Source organism: Rhinoraja longicauda, chromosome 8 (genome assembly GCF_053455715.1).
Source record: "Rhinoraja longicauda isolate Sanriku21f chromosome 8, sRhiLon1.1, whole genome shotgun sequence".
NCBI classification, from domain to species: Eukaryota; Metazoa; Chordata; class Chondrichthyes; order Rajiformes; family Arhynchobatidae; genus Rhinoraja; species Rhinoraja longicauda.
This window is the reverse complement of record NC_135960.1, coordinates 48,029,182-48,051,217: the sequence shown is the minus strand read 5'-3', so window position 1 is coordinate 48,051,217 and position 22,036 is coordinate 48,029,182. Positions and strand designations below refer to the sequence as shown.

Sequence of the window (22,036 nt, the reverse complement as noted above, 5' to 3'; positions counted from 1 at the left end):
ATGTCCTAATAATAATTAGACTCAGAATAATTTCCAATAGGCTTCTGTGTGACTTATTCACAGTCATGAATACTTTATGCCTAGAAACTAGCACACAGTTTTCATCAAGGATACAGTCTACCATTGTTATTACGGACCTCTTTATAACAGATTTTGGTTATAGTTCCCACAATAATCAGACCCCACTAAGAACACAGGCTGCTAGTTCCACTGCGGGAGGTCATGGACATTGACAAACAATTGCATCGATCGACACTTGTGCAATGATACTCTATTAAACAATGTCACAACCAGACTTTGGTATTTTTAGCTTGCAGTGACAAAAATACATTTTTAGCTGCTAAAAATAACTTTGTACAGGTCCACCACCTCTGGCACCCTTAGCTCCAGAGCCTTGCCGTTTTGCCGTACCAACAGAGGTCACGGCCTCGGGGGAGGGGCCGAGATATCAGTCGCACAGTCAACCTCGGAATGCGTGTATGGGATCAGATCTACCGCCTCCGGCAGGGCTGGAGTTCCAGAGCCCCGGCAGCAGGGCGCATCTTCAACCTGCCGATCGGCCGCGGAAGTCCCGATGAGGTCGAGATCGGCCACCTCACCCGGCCTAGGCGCAACATTTTTGGGGGGACTTCCGAGGGGAGATTTCAAGTACGCTCTTGTAATTTTGACCGGATTAAAGGAAAGAGGTGACGGACCATCAGTGGTGGATCTGTATTTAAAAACAACCAGGTTTGTAGGTTAATTGGCTTCAGTAAAACTGTAAATTGTCCCTAGTGTGTAGGATAGTGTTAGTGTATGAGATGATCACTGGTTGGCGTGGACACAGTGGACTGAAGGGCCTGTTTCCGTGCTGTATCTCTAAAGTCTAAAGTCTAATTGCATTATTGTGGTGGTGATATTACACAATCAGTGCCAAAGCTTTTTCAGTTTGCTGTCATTTCTCGGCAGTCTGTAAGCACTATATGTCTATTACAATAATTGCTTTTGAAGTCAGTGCTTCCATCTATTTTCACACAAGCAGTTTCTACACTCTACTGATACCGATTATTCTTGCAAAAGATAATTTAACACAAATTTTATAGATGTTGGCATCCAGCTGAATATCCTAAGTTCAACTTTTATTATGAGGTGTTTAAATTTGTTTAACATTTTTCATCATTATTATAGGGTTCTGACTTTTGTAAATTGCATCTGCTGTTGGTACGCATTTGGATATCACTTTGGAATATGCTTTTAAAAGTATGTCCAAGAGGTTATTCTTTTAAATGTCAAAAATGTAGATGGAAAATTATGAAAATATTCAACTAGTGAGGCAGCTTCTGTAGAGAGAGAAACGTAAGTAATGTTTAACTTCATAGACATTTCATCAGAGCAGAAGAAAGCAAAGACTTGAATACACTGAACAATTTGCAACCTTTATTTCAGAATTCCAGCATCAGCTGAATTTTACTTTGTTTCTGGGTGCGTTTGCAAAAGCAAGAAGTGCTCCACTGTTAACCCCAACTGAAAAATTTAGATGTAAAACCCCTGGATGGAAGTCCCTTTGTTAAATAGATCAATACTAAAATGTATCATGACTTCAAAAGAACAGACACTATTTTTCTATTTACACTAGGGCAGCACAGTGGCACTGCCTTGCAGTGGCAGAGACCGGGGTTCAATCCTGACTATGGGTGTTGTCTGTACGGAGTTTATATGTTCTCCCCATGATCTGCGTGGGTTTTCTCCGGGCGCTCTGGTTTCTTCACACTATCCAAAGACGTACCGTTTGTAGGGTAATTGGCCTTGGTAAAATTGTAAGTTGTCCCAAGTGTGTAGGATAGTGCTAGTGTAGGGGATCGCTGGTCAGCGCGGACTCGGTGGACTGAAGGGCCTGTTTCTGCACTGTCTCTCCAAAATCTAAAGTCTACTGAATTGAGGAAGCTTTTCATGATGCATTTGTAAAGGCAGCAGAACAAATTTACCAGAAAAATTGTTGTCCTGTTCGATGAGATTGAATTTTAACTGCCTATGTTTTAATGTGCATCAGATCTGTGGAACAGACAACTATATACTAAAACTCATTTGTTTGTTTGTTTGTTGCTGAACTACAGCCAAAACGGTACACGCTTGCACAACAATTCTAGGCCCACCTTACTCACCGTCGTCCCTTTGGTGTTAATGGAAGAAGTTTCATTGAAATCGGTGTTATATTTTTGATATAAAATTTGACAGATCAATGCCAAAGTTATTCACATTTCAAAGTTTAAATTTATCTCCTAGGGAGGGAGGGAGGGAGGGGGTAGAGGGTGGGGGGTGGAGGGAGGGGGGAGGGAGGGAGGGGGAGGAGGGAGGATAAGGGGGGTTGAGGGGGATGAGTGGGGGGAGGGGAAGGGGGAGGAAGGGGGGTGGAGGGAGGGGGGGAGGTAGAGGTAGAGGGGAGGATGGAGGGGGAGGGAAGGGGGAGAAAGGAGGGTGGGGGATGGGGGAGGGGGGAAGGGAAGGGAAGGGAGGAAGGGGGTGACGGGAGGGGGGAGAGGGGAGGGGGAGAGGGGAGGGGGAGAGGGGGAGGAGAAGGTGCTGCACCAATGCAGGAGAGGTTTGGACCCAACGGGTCCACTTGGTCTAGTAATACATAAAATTTGACAGATCAATGCCAAATTATATCAGATACAAAAGCAAGATATGTATGAAACAGTTGACAATCCAAGCAGTACATATAATCTGATAAAGTTAATGAGGCCAAAAATTACACACAAGAAAAAGGTTGAAAAACTAAGAATGTTATTAACATTATGTTTAGAAGGATGAGAGGGGATCTTATTGAAACCTAACGATTAATGAAAGGCCTTGATGGAGTGGATGTGGAGAGGATGTTTCCAGTAGTGCGAGAGTCTAGGACCAGAGGGCACGGCCTCAGAATAAAAGGACGTACTTTTAAAATGGAGATGAGGAGGAATTTCTTTAGGCAGTGGGTGGTGAATTTGTGGAATTCATTGCCACAGACTGTGGTGGAGGCCAAGTCATTGGATGTTTTTAAAGCAGAGAGATTGATAGGTTCTTGATGATAAGGGTGTCGACGGTTACGGGGAGAAGGCAAGAGAATAGGATTGAGAGGTGTGTAGGATAGTGCTAATTTGCAGGGATCGCTGGTCGGCGAGGACTCGATGGACTGATAGACCTGTGTCTGCTCTGTCTCTCTAAAATAAAATAAACTAAACCTCTGGGTGCCTTTCCTCCCACATTCCAAAAGACATGCAGGTTTGTGGGTTAATTTGTTTCGGTAAATTGTAAATTGTCCCTAGTGTTAGTATATGAGGTGATCGCTGGTCGATGCCGACCCGGTGGGCTGAAGGGCCTGTTTCCATGCTGTATCTCCAAAGTGTAAAGTAAAGTAAAGACAATGGGTGAAACAATGGTAGTAGAGGGCAATTCTGCACAATCGAGCCCTCTCTCACCAAAGCATAAGCAAACACCATAGAATCGCCCAAAATGATTCATACGGAGACTTGGTATTAACCCAGCAGAATCTAGCTACACCAATCCTAAAGGGAACAACAATGCACAATTTCTGCATAACATAAATATTGTCTTAGCAATATTGGGCTGCAATTTTAAATATTATCCACTGCTTTGTAAACAAAGGAAATTATAATTTGCTATTTTATGGTTCTTTGCACTTCTTCTAAGCCCATAGAGGCACCCCTCAGGTTATGTTTCGTGAATCCTTATGTAAGTCAGATTTTACTTAAGTCAGTATCACCAATCCCATCCCCTGCCCGAAATAATTCACTGAGAGTATTAACTGCCTCAGCGACATTTGGATGTGTCCGGGGCACTTCCTGCAGAACGCGGCCTTCTGGGTAACCATGCCACCATTGCCGGCTTGTTTCCGATGTAAACTTGAATGATGGTACAATGTTGTGGAAATTACAAACTGTCTTGATCGCAGTAGGAGACTGAGTACAGAATTGTTTACGTATGTGCACACATACGTAAATGGCCTATTGTATAAGTCTGTATTGTCTAATTCTCATTAGTTTAGCAATGCATCTTAATGATCATGTGTTTCTGCATGCACTATCTATTCACCTCTCTCTTGTCACACAGAAGCACCAGCTTGTTCATGTAGCTAGCCACTCTTGCTTAGCAACTAGGAAACTGGATAGTGGGATTTATGTTCCATCCTCAGAGAGCTGTTCTCACAGCCCTTCACACATGTGGATCCTAAGGAACTACAGTCACCAAGAAGTATTCAGGAATATTTATTACAGCCCAACATTATTATCCTTAACATTCCATAAACTGTAGAGGTCAATAATTTAATAATGATCTGTACAAATTGTGTTTTAGCTGATTAGCAAGTCATAGTTATAGTCCTAAATAGAATTGTCTTGTGTTTATGTTGTGCAATATTCTGAATTATGTGCAGAAAGTATCCATGTTAGACAACGTCTCGTTAGGTAGTAGAAATCACTCGCGGGTGGCGCAGACTAAGAGTTTTGTTCTCCCTGTGACCGAGTGGGGTTTCTCCGAGTGCTCCGGTTTCCTCCCACATCCCGAAGATGTACAGGTTTGTAGGTTAATTGGCTTTGGTGAAAATTATAAATTGTCCCCAGTGTGTAGGATAGTGTTAGTGTGCAGGTGATCGCTGGTCGGCACAGACTGAGTGGGTCGAAGGGCCTGCTTCCGTGCTGTATCTTGAAATTGAAGTACATAGAACAAGGCTTTTGATCATAAATGTGCCTTGCAAAACAGCCATTTAATATCTCTCCTTCAAATCTATCTATACAAAACTTTGTCACCACTCCCAGTATCCCCTATGGTATATAAATGAAAAAGGTTATGGGACATTTAGTAGCCCTTGTAGTTCCGACCTCTGTATATCTGTTTAAACATACATGCAGGTTTTTCTTGCATTCAATATTGCCATGTATTGTGCCTTGGGTTTTCTATCATAAGGAATCCAATCACTGGCCCTTATGATAATTATTCTGGTTCTTTTGTCAAATGCAATTCTGTTTGAAATTCCACTTGTCGATTTCCTTTTGCCTCGCCCTTCAAATTACTTGGTTTTATATCTTCATGGCCATTTTTTTGAGTATCAGCCTCAAGCATATCATTTGCAACTGATGCATTGAGGATTTATCATTCTTCCAGGATTCTGGAAGCATCATAATCACCCCAAGCACAAACCTTCAATAAGTTGGGGCAGCACAGTGGTGCAATGGTAGAGTTGCTGCCTTGCAGCGTCAGAGTCCTGGGTTCAATCCTGACTACGGATGCTGTCTGTACGGAGTTTGTACGTTCTCCCTGTGTCCACGTGGGTTTTCTCCGGGCGCTCCGGTTTCCTCCCACATTCCAAAAACCTACAGGTGTATAGGTTAATTGGTTTCTGTGAATTGTCCCTAGTGTGTAGATTAGAGCTAATGTGTGGGGATCGCTGCCAGCAAGGACTTGGTGGGCCGAATGACCTCCTTCCACACTGTATCTCTACACTAAACTAAAGTTATTTATGTAAAGGAAAATGAATTTGCAGAATTTTCTGTTTCTATTAAGTGGTAGTTTAGTCTTTAGAGATAAAGCATTGAAACAGGCCCATCGGCCCACTGTCCACCCTGACCAGCGATCACCTACACACATAGGGGGATTTTTTTTTTACAACTTACAGAAGTCAATTAACCTACAAACCTGCATGTCATTGGAGTGTGGGAGGAAACCGGAGCTGGAATCTTGAGCAAAAAACATTGTGCTGGGGGAACTCAGCAGGTCAAGCAGCATCTGTGGAGGGAATGGACAGGTGACGTTTCCGATCAGGACCCTTATGCGTCTGCAGTAATTCCGACCCAAAACTTCACTTGTTCATTCCCTCCACAGATGCTGCCTGATCTGCTGAGTCACTCCAGCATTTTAGGACCGAGATGAGAAAGTTTTTTTTCACACAGAGAGTGGTGAATCTGTGGAATTCTCTGCCACAGAAGGTAGTTGAGGCCAGTTCATTGGCTATATTTAAGAGGGAGTTAGATGTGGCCCTTGTGGCTAAAGGGATCAGGGGGTATGGAGAGAAGGCAGGTACGGGATACTGAGTTGGATGATCAGCCATGATCATATTGAATGGCGGTGCAGGCTCGAAGGGCCGAATGGCCTACCCCTGCACCTATTTTCTATGTTTCTATATCTTGCCAGTGAAAACAGTTACTTTTGATGTACTCAGTTACAAACGTAAACCTATTCAATTATCACTTTATTTTCCCTTATCTAAAGGGAACACGATAACTCTTTTCAGAGTTGTCATATAACAAAAACCTGTTTATTCTTTGTACCATTTAAATACTTTCTGCACTGACATGCAGGCTTTAATATTCTTCCTAAACGGTGGTGCTGAGAATTGAACACATTGTTCCAATTCGGGCCTAACAAGTGAATGAAAAAGTTTAGCATATTTTCCTCATTCTTTTCATAAAACCAAATAGTCCATATTTTTCCCTGGTGGTCTTTTCAAAATCTTCAAGATCCTGGAAGAGGGATTTTGACTTAGAATTTACCAGGACCATTTAAAGATGACAAACAATAATAGGCTCAGGACCAAGAAACAATTGAACACCATCATGCTCTGCTCCCCACCGTCAAACCAATTATGTATCCATTCTTCTGCAGACTCCACCGAAGATAGACACAAAATGCTGAGGTAACTCGGCGGGTTAGGCAGTATCTCTGGAGAAAAGGAATAGGTGACACTTCAGGTCGAAGCATTTGAATCTGAAGAAAGGTTTCGACCTAAGACGTCACCTATTCCTAATCTCCAGAGATGCTGCCTGAGTTACTCCAGCATTTTGTGTCTATCTTTGGTGTAAACCAGCACCTGCTGTTCCATCCTACACAAATGTATCCAATCAGTTAGCTCTCCCTGGATCCCATTCGATCTGACTTTCCAGCGCTGCTTACCACACATAACCTCACTAAAGGCCTTGCTGTCCGTATAGGCCAATGTCCATATTGACTACATCTGCCGCCCTGCCCTCATCATTTAGTGCTGAAAAAACAATCAAATTTGTGAGGCATGATCTCCCCTGTACAAAGCCATGTTGACTATCGCTATCCACCCTTATGTTTCCAAATGCATGTACGTCTGACTTATCCCTCAGAATCCTCTCCAGTAACTTACAACCACAGATGTTAGGCTCACTGGCTTTTCTCTGCAGCCCATCTTAAATAAAAAGCAGCTTGTTAGCTCTGCTCCAACCTCCCGGCACCTTATCATGGCAAATAATAATGCAGAAATTCCAAATAAAACTCCCTACAAATTCTTCTCTAGCTTCCCACTGTGCTCTTGGATATCCCTGATCAGACAGTGGAGATTTATCTACGCTCATATGTTTTAAGACATCCAGCACCTCCTCGAATCAAACACAGACTATCCCCAAAGAGAATCACATTAATTTTCCTTGAGTTTCCTGGTCGTCATGATTCCCTTCACGGTAATACAAAATATTCATCGCGGGCGCAGCGGCAACTTAGTCCTTTCCAATAAAGTCCTTAAGCTTACCGTTTGACAAAGGCGTGTGGAGCGATATTTCTTGACGCAAATAACAACAGAGAGATCTTCATGACGTTTCAGTTTAGTTAGTCGTCTATTGAAGTAGAAATACAAACAGATTAGTATATCTCCCGTCGTTTACTTGTTTAGTCTCACCGTCACTCCCTCGTATCCTGTTACTGACTTGCTAAAAACCCTTTTATCTTAGCAGGCTTCCATCATGACTTATATGGCTACTAAAACCCTATGTCTTAGCAGCTCCTGGTGTGTCTTGTATGGCCTGCTAAACCCTATGTCTAGCAGGCTCCTGGTGTTACTGAAGCATTACGTCAGTGCTGGGTGAATTTTATTCATGATTCTGGCTCCTCCCATGGCTCCTCCCAGTCCATATAGATAAGCCTAGTATTATCTCATGACAATCTTCCGGTGTCTAAAAATATTACAGCAGGATACAAAATAATATGCTAAGATAGCTAATAAACACAAAATGGTGCCTACAGAGGCCAACACCCATCTAATGCGTCTCCACACTGAGATGACCACGGTGGTCTTTGAGGGGCCCTATTCTCACTCTAGTTACTCTTTATTTCCCTTAATGCATTTATACAGCACTGAAACATGCCAACCAAGATGCTCCATCTAAGCTAGTTTGGCCCATATCCCACTAAATCTGTCCTCTCTGCTGTCATACAACTCATTAGTTTAACACCTGAAAAAAAAACTACAGCTGGAAATTTGAAGTATAAACAGAAAATACTGGTTGGGCACTTTGTAGTGAAGCCACCGAGTCCACATCTCCCTCCAGTCTGACACTAATCCCATTTTAATTCCTGTTGCATTCCATCATTATCAAATTCAACAACTTTCTACCTCTCCAGCAGTTTGTTCTTTACTCTTGGATGTTCCTTGTTTCTGCAATGGCAGTGTCGGACCTGGATCATGATGAGGACTTAGATTTATCTTTATTCTTGCTCATCTTAGTTTACCATTCAGATGAGTTGTTGAAAATCAATCAGCTAGTGCTTAAAAAAAAGATGTGTATTGATTACATTTTAATGCTGTTAACTAGAAAGTCAATCCAAACTGGAAATACTGAACGATTGAATATTTTAATGATCTGGAGCTCTCCAGTATATCCAGTCCAAATAATCTATGCTGAACCCAGGGGATTCAGTTCATAAACTCAATCCCGCCTCCGATTTTAGTGGTGGTTGGATCAACAATAATTGTTGTTTCCAAGACTCTGTAGAAAAACAATTCCCAAAAATAATGTTTATTTACTGTTTAATTTGCTCGTCCCACAATTTGTAGAATTATGCATTGCAATGATGTGTGCTGCAAATGTGTTTTTTTTTACATTGTGTCACAGAATTCTCTGGGCAGATTTTAGTTTAGTTTACTGTCATGTGCACCAAGGTACAGTGAAAAGTTTTTTTGTTGTGTGTAACAAAGAGTACATGCTTGCAATCAAGCCGTCTTCAGTATACAGATACAGGATAAAGGGAATAAAATGTAGGTGCATGATAAAGTCCAGTACAGTCCAATTAAAGATAGTCTGAGGGCCTCCAATGAGGTAGATGGGAGGTCAGGACTACTCTCTCGTTGATGATAGGATGGTTCAGTTGCCTGATGACAGCTGGGAAGAAACTGTCCCTGAATCTGTAGGTGTGCGTTTTCACATTTCTGTACCTCTTGCCTGATGGGAGAGGGGAGAAGAGGGAGTGACCGGGATGACAATGGTCCTTGATTATGCTGGTGGCCTTGCCGAGGCAGCGTGAAGTGTAGATGGAGTCAGTGGAAGGGAGGTTGGTTTGCGTGATGGTCTGGGCTGTGTCAATAGACAATAGACAATAGGTGCAGGAGTAGGCCATTCGGCCCTTCGAGCCAGCACCACCATTCAATGTGATCATGGCTGATCATTCTCAATCAGTACCCCGTTCCTTCCTTCTCCCCATACCCCCTGACTCCGCAATTCTCTACAATTTTTTGAGGTCTGAGATGGAGCTGTTCCCAAACCATGCTGTGATGCAGATACATGGTTATGCAGGCAATGGAGGGATATGGATCACGTGCAAGCAGAGATTAATTTAACAGGGAGAACCATGGATATGCAGGGAATGGAGGGATATGGATCATGTGCAGGCAGAGATTAGTTTGACTTGGCATAACTGTGGGCCGAAGGGCCTGTTCCCATGCTGTGCTGCTCTATGTTCTATGCATATCCATTAGTTTTGGGCCCCTTGTGGTCCTTTTGAAGGTAGGACTATGAGCCCCAGGGAGCACATTGATGTTTGTAGTGAATCGTCTCAAAGATCAGAATAGATATAAATAATTGACCAGTGTGTGCAAGGTGAACCAAGAGCTACTGGGGCCATGCATATTTTATGCCAAGAAAGACCAGTATAAGAATGAATGATACAGGTAGTAACGATATTTTACAATGTTCCTTTGGTGGAAGAAGTAAGTTGCAAAGAGAATTGCAGAGAAAACTGATTGATTGATATTGCATAGAGTGAAATAAAATGGTCTGCAGAAGGTAGAAAGGATGTGGAAGGAAATTTCTTTGCAGCAGGAGATGTCTGTCAGACACTAACACCCAAAGCTTTTGTGTGCTTATTAATTGGCAAGAATTACAGTCAATATAGTTTAGTTTAATTTATTGTCATGTGTACCAAGGTACAGTGAAAAGCTTTTGTTGCATGCTAACCAGTCAGCGGAAAGACAATAGGTGTTTACAATCGAGCCGTCCACAGTGTGCAGACACATGATAAAGGGAACAACGTGAATAACGTTTAGTGCAAGATAAAGCCCAGTAAAGTCCGATCATAGATAGTCAGTGGGTTTCCAATGAGGTAGATGGTAGCTCAGGACCGCTCTCTAGTTGTTGCAGGATGTTCAGGTGCCCCGATAACAGATGAGGAGCAAATTTAAACATGACCCAAACTAAAATACAAACAAACTATAATAAAACAGAAAATGCTGAAAATACACAGAATACAGATTGGGGTTTTTCTATCCAAAATCATTGGTCATATAAATTTGCTGCCAAATAATGAATGATCCATAAAACCTAAAGAGAAAATAAACTGCAATGAACAAAAACGGTGCCTAACTATTCAATATTGATAAATGACTATGTGTTAACATACAGAGTAGCAGAATCCACTTGCTGTATTCTCCGATAAGGAGATAGCAGTTAAATATTGTCATCATCACGTGAAATACATCACGCACAAAGAAACAGATATCTGTACACAATGCTCCAATCATTCGGCCAAGGCTTTCCTAAGAACAATATGGCATCTTTAGTTTCGCAAACATGTCAGCAAGCAGAACAGTTACAGTTTAGCAAAATTCTCTCACAATAATCAATTACATTGTCCTTTATCTGGCCAAACAGAAGCATCTTAAGGCCACCAATGCACCCACATGCAACACACATTTAGTACTACACTAGAACATCCAACCATGCAGCACACATTCAGTGCAACACGAAAATGTCCAACTGTGCAGCACTTGTTTAGTGCTACACTGGAACTCACAACCATGCAACACTCATGCAGTACTACAATAGGATGACCAACCATGCAGCTCTCATGCAGTACTAGAACATCCAACCATGAAGTATGCATTCAGTGCTACATGAAAACATCCAACCCTACAGTACTCACGCAGTACTACACTGGAACTTACAACCACGCAGCACCTATTCGGTACTGCACTGCAGTATCAGCTTAATTCCTTTGTGCTCAATTCTGCCAAAGAAGACTTGAAACCATAACTTTCAGTTTTAGAGGTGAGAGTGCCATGAACTAAGACCCACCCAATACATACCTGGGCTAATTCTACAAATGTATGCTATGGTCACAGAGCTTTGTTTTCCGAGTGGGTTGAATCAATGAAGATAACTAGATCTTCCAAACTACCTCATTGCAGACATCTGGTGAATTGAATGAAGAGAAGAATAGAACTTGTGATACTTTTATAGAGACACTTGTTAAGATAGTTGAGGATCTAGTCATCGAGACAAAGGATGCTTTGCCATTCTATCCATTCCAAACTGCAGCACATCAAACAAAATAAAAATAATGGTACTGTGCATCAAAAAATGTTTTTTTTTTTGCAGTCTAGCAATCTTCACAAATTCTAAGACATATAAATATATATTGTGGGGATTACAGAGACTTGGCTGCAGGATGATCGGGACTGGGAACTGAATATGCAGGGTTATCGTCCCATAGAAAGGACAGGCAGGTGGGGAGAGGAGGTGGGGTAGCTCTGTCGGTGAGGGATGAAATTCAGCCCCTTGCGAGGGGAGACATACAGACTGATGATGAAGAGTCGCTGTGGATAGAAATTAGGAATTGTAAAGGTAAGAAGACACTAATGGGAATTATCCACAGGGCCCCAAACAGTAGCCTGGATATAGAGTGTAAGTTGCAGCAGGAGTTAAAATTGGCATATAACAAAAGTAATGCCACTGTGGTTATGGGAGATTTCAATATGCAGGTAGACTGGGAAAATCAGGTTGGTTCTGGACCCCAAGAAAGGGAGTTTGTAGAGTGCCTCCGAGATGGATTCTTAGAGCAGCTTGTACGTGAGCCTACCAGAGAGAAGGAAATTCTGGATTTAGTGTTGTCCAATGAACCAGATTTAATAAGGGAACTCAAGGTAAAGGAACTGCTAGGAGGTAGTGACCATAATATGATTAGTTTTCATCTGCAATTTGAGAGGGAGAAGGTTAAATCAGAAGTGTCAGTGTTGCAGTTGAACAAAGGGGACTATGAAGGCATGAGAGAGGAGCTGGCCAAGGTCGACTAGAAAAGGTCCTAGCAGGAATGAGGGTGGAACAGCAATGGCAGGAATTTCTGGGCATAATCCAGAGGATGCAGGATCATTTCATTCCAAAGAGGAAGAAAGATTCTAAGGGGAGCAAGAGGCAACCGTGGCTGACAAGGGAAGTTAGGGATGGAATAAAAGATGTATAACATAGCAAAGAACAGCGGGAATCCAGAGGATTGGGAAACTTTCAAAGGACAACAGAAGGTAGCAAAAAGGGCAATATGGGGTGAAAAGATGAAGTACGAGGGTAAGCTGGCCAAGAATATAAAGAAGGACAGTAAAAGCTTCTTTGGATATGTTAAGAGAAAAAGATTAGTAAAGACAAATGTGGGTCCCTTGAAGGCAGAAACAGGTGAAATTATTATGACTAACAAGGAAATGGCAGAAGAGTTGAACAGGTACTTCGGTTCTGTCTTTACTAAGGAAGACACAGACAATCTCCCAGATGTACTAGACGACGGAGGACCTAGGGAGAAGAGGAACTGAAAGAAATTTGCATTAGGCGAGAAATAGTATTGGGTAGACTGATGGGACTGAAGGTTGATAAATCCCCAGGGCCTGATGGTCTGCATTCCAGGGTACTCAAGGAGGTGGCTCTAGAAATCGTGGACACATTGGAGATAATTTTCTAATGTTCTAAAGATTCAGGATCGGTTCCTGTGGATTGGAGTGTAGCTAATGTTATCCCACTTTTCAAGAAAGGAGTGAGAGAGAAAACAGGGAATTATAGACCAGTTAGCCTGACATCGGTGGTGGGGAAGATGCTGGAGTCAATTATTAAAGAGGTAATAATGGCGCATTTGGATAGCTGTAAAAGGATTGTTCCAAGTCAGCATGGATTTATGAAGGGGAAATCCTGTTTGACTAATCTTCTGGAATTTTTTGGGGATGTAACAAGTAAAATGGATGAGGGAGAGCCAGTGAATGTATTGTATCATGACTTTCAGAAAGCCTTTGATAGGGTCCCACAGAGGAGATTGGTGGGCAAAATTAGAACACATGATATTGGGGGTAGGATATTGACATGGATAGAGAATTGGTTGGCAGACAGGAAGCAAAGAGTAGGAATAAACAAAGAGTAGGGTCCTTTTCAGAATAGCAGGCAGTGGCGAGTGGAGTACCGCAAGGCTCGGTGCTGGGGCCGCAACTATTTACAATATATATTAATGATTTAGATGATCGATTTCGAAGTAACACTAGCAAGTTTGCAGATGACACAAAGCTGGGTGGCAGTGTGAACTGCGAAGAGGATGTTAGGAGGTTGCAGGGTAACTTGGACAGGTTGAGTGAGTGGGCAGATGCATGGCAGATGAAGTATAATGTAGATAAATGTGAGGTTATCTACTTTGGCGGCAAAAGCAAGGAGGCAGATTATTATCTCAATGGTGTCAGATTAGGTAAAGGGGAAGTGCAACGAGACCTGGGTGTCCTTGTACACCAGTCACTGAAAGGAAGCGTGCAGGTGCAGCAGGCAGTGAAGAAAGCTAATGGCATGTTGGCCTTCATCAGAATCAGAATCAGAATAACCTTTATTGGCATCCACAAAAACAAGTTTTTTGGACGAAATTCCGTTACCCACAGTCCAACAATAAGAGCAATAAAAATAAGCAATAACACACACAACCACAAATCAACACAAAACAAAAAAAAGAAACATCCATCACAGTGAGTCTCCTCCAGTCACCTCCTCACTGTGAAGGAAGGCCAGAATATCTTTTCTCTTCCCCTGCCGTCTTCTCCCGCGGTCAGGCTGTTGTAGTTGCCACGTTCCAGGCCGCGCCGGACGGTGAAAGGTCCGCAGCGGGCTGACCCAAGCCCAGCGATTCGGGGCGGATGAAGATGCTGTCGCTGCACGTCGGGGCGGTCATGGCTCCCGGCATTGAAGCCCCCGCCGGGCAGAGAAAAATCTCGCGGCCTATTTCAGGCCGTGCCGGACGGTGAAAGGTCCGCAGTGGGCTGACCCAAGCTAAGCGATTCAAGGCGGGCGAAGATGCTGCCGCTGCCGGAGCTCCCGATGTCGGCCCCCACCCAGGGGCTTGCGAGCTTCCGATATCCATGCAGCCCGCACCCCCATGCGACCCAGAAAACAAAGGTCGGGTCTCTGATCGGAAGAGACAATTTTACAATCCCCCCCTCACACATAGTACACAGCCACAAAAAAACACTATATCACATCTAAACACCACAATTAAGACAAAAAACACAACAAAAAACACAACAAAAAACACAAAAGACAAACGGACTGCAGGTGAGCCGCAGTTGCTGCCTTAGTGAGAGGATTTGAATATAGGAGTAAAGAGGTCCTTCTGCAGTTGTACAGGTCCCTGGAGAGACCACATCTGGAGTATTGTGTGCAGTTTTGATCTCCTAATTTGAGGAAGGATGTCCTTGCTATTGAGGCAGTGCAGTGTAGGTTCACAAGGTTAATCCCTCGGATGGCGGGACTGTCATATGAGGAAAGATTAGTAAAACTGGGCTTGTATTCACTGGCGTTTAGAAGGATGAGAGGGGATCTTATAGAGATGTATAAAATTATGAAAGGACTGGACAAGCTAGAGGCAGGAAAATATTTCCCAATGTTGGGGGAGTCCAGAACCAGGGGCCACAGTCTAAGAATAAAGGGGAGGCCATTTAGAACTGAGATGAGAAAAAACTTTTTCACCCAGAGAGTTGTGAATTTGTGGACTTCTCTGCCACAGAAGGCAGTGAAGGCCAATTCACTGGATGAATTTAAAAGAGAGTTAGATAGAGCTCTAGGGGCTAGTGGAATCAAGGGATATGGGGAGAAGGCAGGTACAGGTTACTGATAGACAATAGACAATAGGTGCAGGAGGAGGCCATTCGGCCCTTTGAGCCAGCACCGCCATTCAATGTGATCATGGCTGATCATTCTCAATCAGTACCCCGTTCCTGCCTTCTCCCCATACCCCCTGACTCCGCTATCCTTAAGAGCTCTATCTAGCTCTCTCTTGAATGCATTCAGAGAATTGGCCTCCACTGCCTTCTGATTGTGAATGATCAGCCATGATCACAATGAATGGCGGTGCTGGCTCGACGGGCCAAATGGCCTCCTCCTGCACCTATTTTCTATGTTTTCTAAATATCAGAAATTGCTGTTATGTGGCACTTAGTTCTGTGTTAGAACTTAACCTGTAAATGTTAGCATGTTGAATTATTTTGTGTAGACACTAATTGTGTTACTCTACTTTGGGTGTATGTTTAAGGTAAGTGAGTTTTCTTTGATTATATTTGTGTGTATAAAAAACAGACATTATACCTCTCTTAGCCTGAGATAGATTTTTAGGATTATGGGGACCATACATGTCAAGATTGAGGTAAGGATAAGATCTTACCTCTACTATCTTATTGAAGGGCAAAGCAAGTGCTCATCTCATCTCCTACGATTGTTGTGATGTTTATATATTTTCTGTAATGAAGTCTGGAATGAAAAGGAACAAATAGAAATCACTTCATAGGCAGAGTGTCGCAGCAGTAGAGTTGCTGCCTTACAGCGCCAGAGATCCGGGTTCGATCCTGACTACGGGTGCTGTCTGTATGCAGTTTGTATGTTCTCCCTGTGACCACGTGGGTTTTCTCTGGGTTCCCCACATTCCTCCCGCACTCCAAAGACCTGTAGGTTTGTAGGTTGATTGGCTTCGGTAAAACCTAATTTGTCCCTAGTGTGTAGGATAGTGCTAGTGCATGGGGTGATTGCTAGTCGATGCTGACTTGGGAGGCTGAGGTGCCTGTTTCCACGCAGTATCTGTTATGTCTAAAGTGTGAAAGAAAATGTATAGAAGAGAACAAAATCAAGATTCACGTTCAAACTGCAGCTAAGTATTATTATGTCATATCTGCCATTGTATAGGAAACTTTCGCATAAATATGTTCCAAATGTAACCTTTATAATATAATTTTAAGTGTAGTAAAGCTGATAATCAAAATTCTACTTTCTATTCTCCTGTCTTCCTGATAATTGCTGATTTTTTATTGGCTTTCAGCCTAACAACAGCCGGTTTAAAAATCAAACTTTTCAAATTCCTCCAGGATCTTTGCCTAGCTTCTTCCAGCCTCTTACAGTGATCGATGCTCCCTCAATGAATGTTCAACGTCTTGGGACTGCTGGTACAGGATTCCCAAAAAATTAATTTAAATTAAGTCGAATCGGTAGTAAGGAAGGCAAATGCAATGCTATTATTTATTTAGAGAGAACTAGAATTAAAAAAACAGGGATGTTATACTGAGGCTTTAGAAGGCACTGGTCAGACCGCATTTGGAGTATTGTGAGCAGTTTTGGGCCCCATTTCTGAAGAAGGATGTGCTAACGTTGGACTGGGTCGAGAGGATGTTTAGGAGAATGATCCCAGGAGTGATTTGTTAACGTATGATGCGTGTTTGATGGCTTTGTGCCTGTGCTCGCTGGAGTTTAGAAGGATTGGGGGGGACCTCATTTAACACTTACCGAATAGTGAAAGGCCTGGATTGAGTGGATGTGGAGAGGATGTTTCCACTAGTGGGAGAATCTAGCAGCAGAGGCCATAGCCTCAGAATAAAAGGATATACCTTTAGAAAGATGAGGAGGAATTCATTTAGTCAGCGGTTAGTGAATCTGTGGAATTCATTGTCACAGACGGCTGTCGTGGCCAAGTCAAAGGATATTTTTAAGGCGGAGAGTAACAGATTCTTAGTACGGGTGCCAGGGATTATGGGGAGAAGGCAGAAGAATGGGGTTGAGAGGGAAAAATAGATCAGCCATGATGGAATGGCAGAGTAGACTTGATTGGCCGAATGGCCTAATTCTGCTCCAACAAGTTATGAACGTACAAGTTCCTCTTTCTAAACAGCTTCACCACTGACAGCAATGCTTTCAGCTTTTTAGGATATAAACTGTGAAACTCCCTTCTGAACCACCAGAGCCATTCTAATGCTCCTGTTGGACACTTTGTAAAACCTTACTGCTTGATCAAGCATTTGGCCAAGTTTTAGTTTTAGAGATACAGCATGGAAACAGGTCCTTCGGCCCACCGCATCCACGCCAACCAATGATCACCCATACACTAGTTCTATCCTGCACACATTAGGACAATTTTCGGAAGACAATTAAACTCCAAACCTGCATGTCTTTGGAATGTGGAAGGAAACCAGAGCACCCGGAGGAAACCCACACATTCACAGGAAGAATGTGCAAACTGCAGGATCGAACCTGGCCCCGTAAGGCAGCAACTCTACCGCTGCCCCACTGTGCAGCCCTTGTGTTTGTTATACAATATCTTTGATTCAGTATCAAATGCTAAGCCTCCCCCCAACCCCGACCTTTGCAGTGTCAGGAAGCCGACCGGGTCAATTGCATTGTATGAATTCAGTTTACTGTTAATGTAGATGCTACATTTTTCTCAGCTCATTGCTTTCTTTCTCCTTCCATTTCCATCCACCAGAGGCTTACGCTACGACATGTAAATAGTAATCAATGTCTGGATGAGCCAACGGAGGAAGAAAAGATGGTTCCCACCATGAAGGACTGCAGTGGAGTCCAATCGCAACAGTGGATGCTTCACAACATGACTCTGAGTACTTAATGGTGGGAGAAACTTCACCGATCAATTTCATTGCCATTCTTACTTTTGATACAATATCTATAAAGAACTGACGGCTCTCAATGATCTGGAGTGAACTAAAACAAGTTGTGCAAGCTTTTTGACTGAATGGTTGAAAACGTATTAAGCATTACTCATATCTCAACTGGGCATGTCATGTGCCCACACTAAATTTGCATTTACCTTTGGAGAAAGTACATTATAAATAGCATGATGCGTGCTATTGCTCAAGCTATAAAAATACTTCAAATGAATCAGTTGACTTAAATCCACAATGTAGAAAACAAGAACTGCAGATAGTGGTTTATACCAAAGATAGACACAAAGTGCCTTTCCTATTTTCTCCTGAGATGCTGTCTGACCCGCTGAGTTACTCCAGCACTTTGTGTCTACCTTTGACCTAAATCCACAGTCTTCTAATAAACCGCACTGAAAATTAATTGACCTAATAATGTCATTGCAAATTCATTTGGGAATAGCTGTGTGGTCAGATGCCTTAAAATAATTGTTGAAATGAATTAAAGGTATTTTTGAGATCAAAAACAATATCTAATTACTGTCAAAATGTTTGAAACAATCCTTAAATGAAGTCAATGTTGTTTGGTACCTTAGTTTCTGTAACTGATTTAATGTCACTACTGATTATCAAGAAATACAACCATGTTTTTGGTGAATAAATATATTGAAACAACTTAGAAACCAGTGCTCATATTCATGACAGTATAGAAAACAATTCTATTTGCATCTAAATACCATTTAAATATCAGTCACTACTCAGTGAGAAAATTCAAAAATCACAGCATAGATTATTGGATAAGAAAATATCAGAACGTATTATTAACAGCTTTATATTTTTTAATGGAATCCCTGTTTAGATGATGTAAATGTTAGTATTTAACAATTTTTGCTTTTAATTTACAGTTTTTAAATAAATCTAAGAATTTTAGATTAATAAAGTATGTAATAAAAGTGAATACTGATGGGTCAAAAATGCTGTAGATATTTTAAGTCACATTTATTAGAAATAGCAATTCAGTAAAATCATCCTTTACTTATTTTGTTTGATGCCTCGTTTGGAACATTAACCAGCCACGTCTTTGTTTCGAGTTTGGCTGAAAGCAATAATGCTGCTTCAAGCTCCATGCGGAAGACCAATTAATTCCACACCACATTATAAACAGTAAAGCCTGACCAATATCCATAAGATGTATGCTGTTGTTTCTTCAAGAATATCCTTGAGATGCTGTGATTGTATACTTTGCTGTAAATTAAGCTATTTGTACATTTTTGTAGAAATTAAATTTTATGGAAAATCAAACAACAATTTTACTTTTTAACATTTATGTAATTGTGGTAGAAATCAACAGCATTATTTTTGTAGATTGGAATCAGTTCTGATCTTTCAATCACTGTGTTCCCCTTCTCACCTTCCACTCTCCCTCCCACCTCACTCACCCTCCCTCTACCCTGCCACCCACTCACCCTCCCTCTACCTCCCACCCTACTCACCCTCCTGCTCTCCCTCCCACCCCATTCACCCTCCCTCTACCTCCCACCCCACTCACCCTCTACCTCCCACCCCACTCACCCTCTACCTCCCACCCCACTCACCCTCTACCTCCCACCCCACTCACCCTCCCTCTACCTCCCACCCCACTCACCCTCCCTCTATCTCCCACCCCACTCACCCTCCCTCTACCCTGCCACACACTCACCCTCCCTCTACCTCCCACCCCACTCACCCTCCCTCTACCTCCCACCCCACTCACCCTCCCTCTACCTCCCACCCCACTCACCCTCCCTCTACCTCCCACCCCACTCACCCTCCCTCTACCTCCCACCCCACTCACCCTCCCTCTACCTCCCACCCCACTCACCCTTCCTCTACCTCCCACCCCACTCACCCTCCTGCTCTCCCTCCCACCTCCCTCTACCTCCCACCCCACTCACCCTCCCTCTACCCTGCCACCCCACTCACCCTCTACCTCCCACCCCACTCACCCTCCCTCTATCTCCCACCCCACTCACCCTCCCTCTACCTCCCTTCTTCCTACTCAATTTCCCTCTCTCCTTTTCACCCCATTCTCCCTCCCACCCCCTCCCTCTCACACTCCGGCCCCACTCACTCTCACCCTCCCATCCTCTCCCTACACAAACTCCCTCTCTCTCTGACCCTCTCTTCCTACTCACCCTCTCTCTCTCCCTCCTAACCTGCCTCCTCCCCTCTCTTCCCCTTCCTTTCCGTCCCCTCTCCCCTGCCTTCATTTCAGAGATCATCTCTTATTCTTATGGAGACCCAACTTATTCAGTCAGTCCTGATAGAACCACATATGAACCCCTGAAATCTTGCACATGTTCAGTATGTTGCCACATCTGCAGAGGCTGAAGGTGCTTGTGTAACAGCAAACCAATTCTCCAGCTAGGAATCTAGACAGCTATAAGTACGTAATATCAAACAATTCTGTACATGGTATTCTAGACATGCCTCATGCATAATTGCAACATTGCAACTTACTTTTATATTCCAACCCAACTGCAGTAGAGATCAACATAATATTCACTTTCTAAATTGGATTTAGTAAAAGCAAAAATTAAGTATAATAGGTCGTATTTGATTGTGAGCTTGTTTCCAAATTCATTCTGAAAGTCAAATCATCACTCTGTGCCTGTAATATGTATGTGCATAAGAAAAATAGACCACTAACAAAAGTGAAGATATGATACGATAGGATAAAACTTTATTCATTCCCGGAGGGAAATTGGTCTGCCGACGGTCACAACGCAACAAGGTCCATAAAAACGTGAAGTTAAAAGTGAGAACAAAAAGGCAAAGACAAGCGACTGTTGGCTGGCTGCCGTGTGCACAGCGCTTTCACCGGAACAAATGAACAACCAAACAAACGCAGACTTATCCCCTGGGCAGAGAATTCTAAACTAGAGCCCCCCCCCCCCACCCACCCCCCACGCCGGGTCCCCATTGTCCTCCCCTCCCCCTTCTTGTTCATTGATCACAAGGCCCCACCGCCACCGAGGCCCAAGCTGCTGCCACCGCTGAGGCTCCTTCGGCCCAGACAAGCCTCGCCGCTCGACTTCACCATAGTCCCCTGGGAGGCCTGTGAGGCGAGTCGGGCCTACCGGGGCGCGTCCCGATCTTCGGTCGCTGCAGATTTGACAAGTGACCACTCGTGGAAACAATTTCTTGTATCTCCCTGTACCAGTGCCCAGAGAATTATGTCTATTCTGAGTACCATGAACATTATTTTATTTTATAAAGGTATCAGGACAGCACAGTGACGCAGTGCAAGAGTTGCTGCCTTACAGCACCAGAGACCCGGATTCGATCCTGGCTATGGGCGCTGTCTATACGGAGTTTGTACGTTCTCCCTGTGACTGCTTGAGTTTTCTCCGGGTGCTCCGGTTTCCTCCCACATTCCAAAGACAAACAGGTTAATTGGCTTCGGTAAAATTGTAAATTATCCCTAGTGTGTAGGATAGTGTGAGTGTACGGGTTGATCGCTGGCCTGCGTAGACTCGGTGGGCCGAAGGGCTTGTTTCCGCGCTGTATCTCTAAACTAAACAGTAAAAACTATAGTTATTTGTAGAATTATTTTTTTATTGCATTGTAATGTGTTACTTGCCACTTCAGATTAGAACATGCAAAAAATGTTAAAGAGGAACCAAGAGAAGCCAAATATATCCAAATCACGAGAGAACCAACTTTAATTGAAACACTTACAAAGTTTCTGAGGGAAAAGGAAAACAAAAATAGATCATCCTTAATTACACCGGTTCATTGTGGCTCATGGAAAGAAAAGGCACCTAATTACAAACTTAGAATCCCATGCCAGTTAACGCCAGCAAAAAATGAATGATAGTTATTTTTAAAGTGTCCCATTATAGTAAGGGCCTTTAAAAGAAAAAGTTGACTGAGAACATTCTTTTGCTGTTTTTAATGTCCCATTATTCCCAATATTTCTCTTGATTCGAAAACTAATGATAGACTTATTTTTAGTGTCCTGATACAGTGTTTTTTTTATTTGGGAATAAGGGATTTGCTGCCTTTTACATTGGTGAACTGGCAAAT

The 22,036-nt window shown here is 42.9% G+C and overlaps 1 protein-coding gene across 1 annotated transcript in view; it reads left to right on the top strand.

The window, feature by feature from the left end:
- The window catches only part of galnt13 (polypeptide N-acetylgalactosaminyltransferase 13), a 177,450-nt gene extending 158,214 nt beyond the window's left edge, over window positions 1-19,236 (top strand). The window contains exon 12 of the mRNA XM_078403868.1: window positions 17,794-19,236. Within this exon, the coding sequence (XP_078259994.1) occupies window positions 17,794-17,934 (141 nt within the window). The 3' untranslated portion in view covers window positions 17,935-19,236. The remainder of the gene's footprint in view (window positions 1-17,793) is intronic.
- Window positions 19,237-22,036: the final 2,800 nt, after the last annotated feature.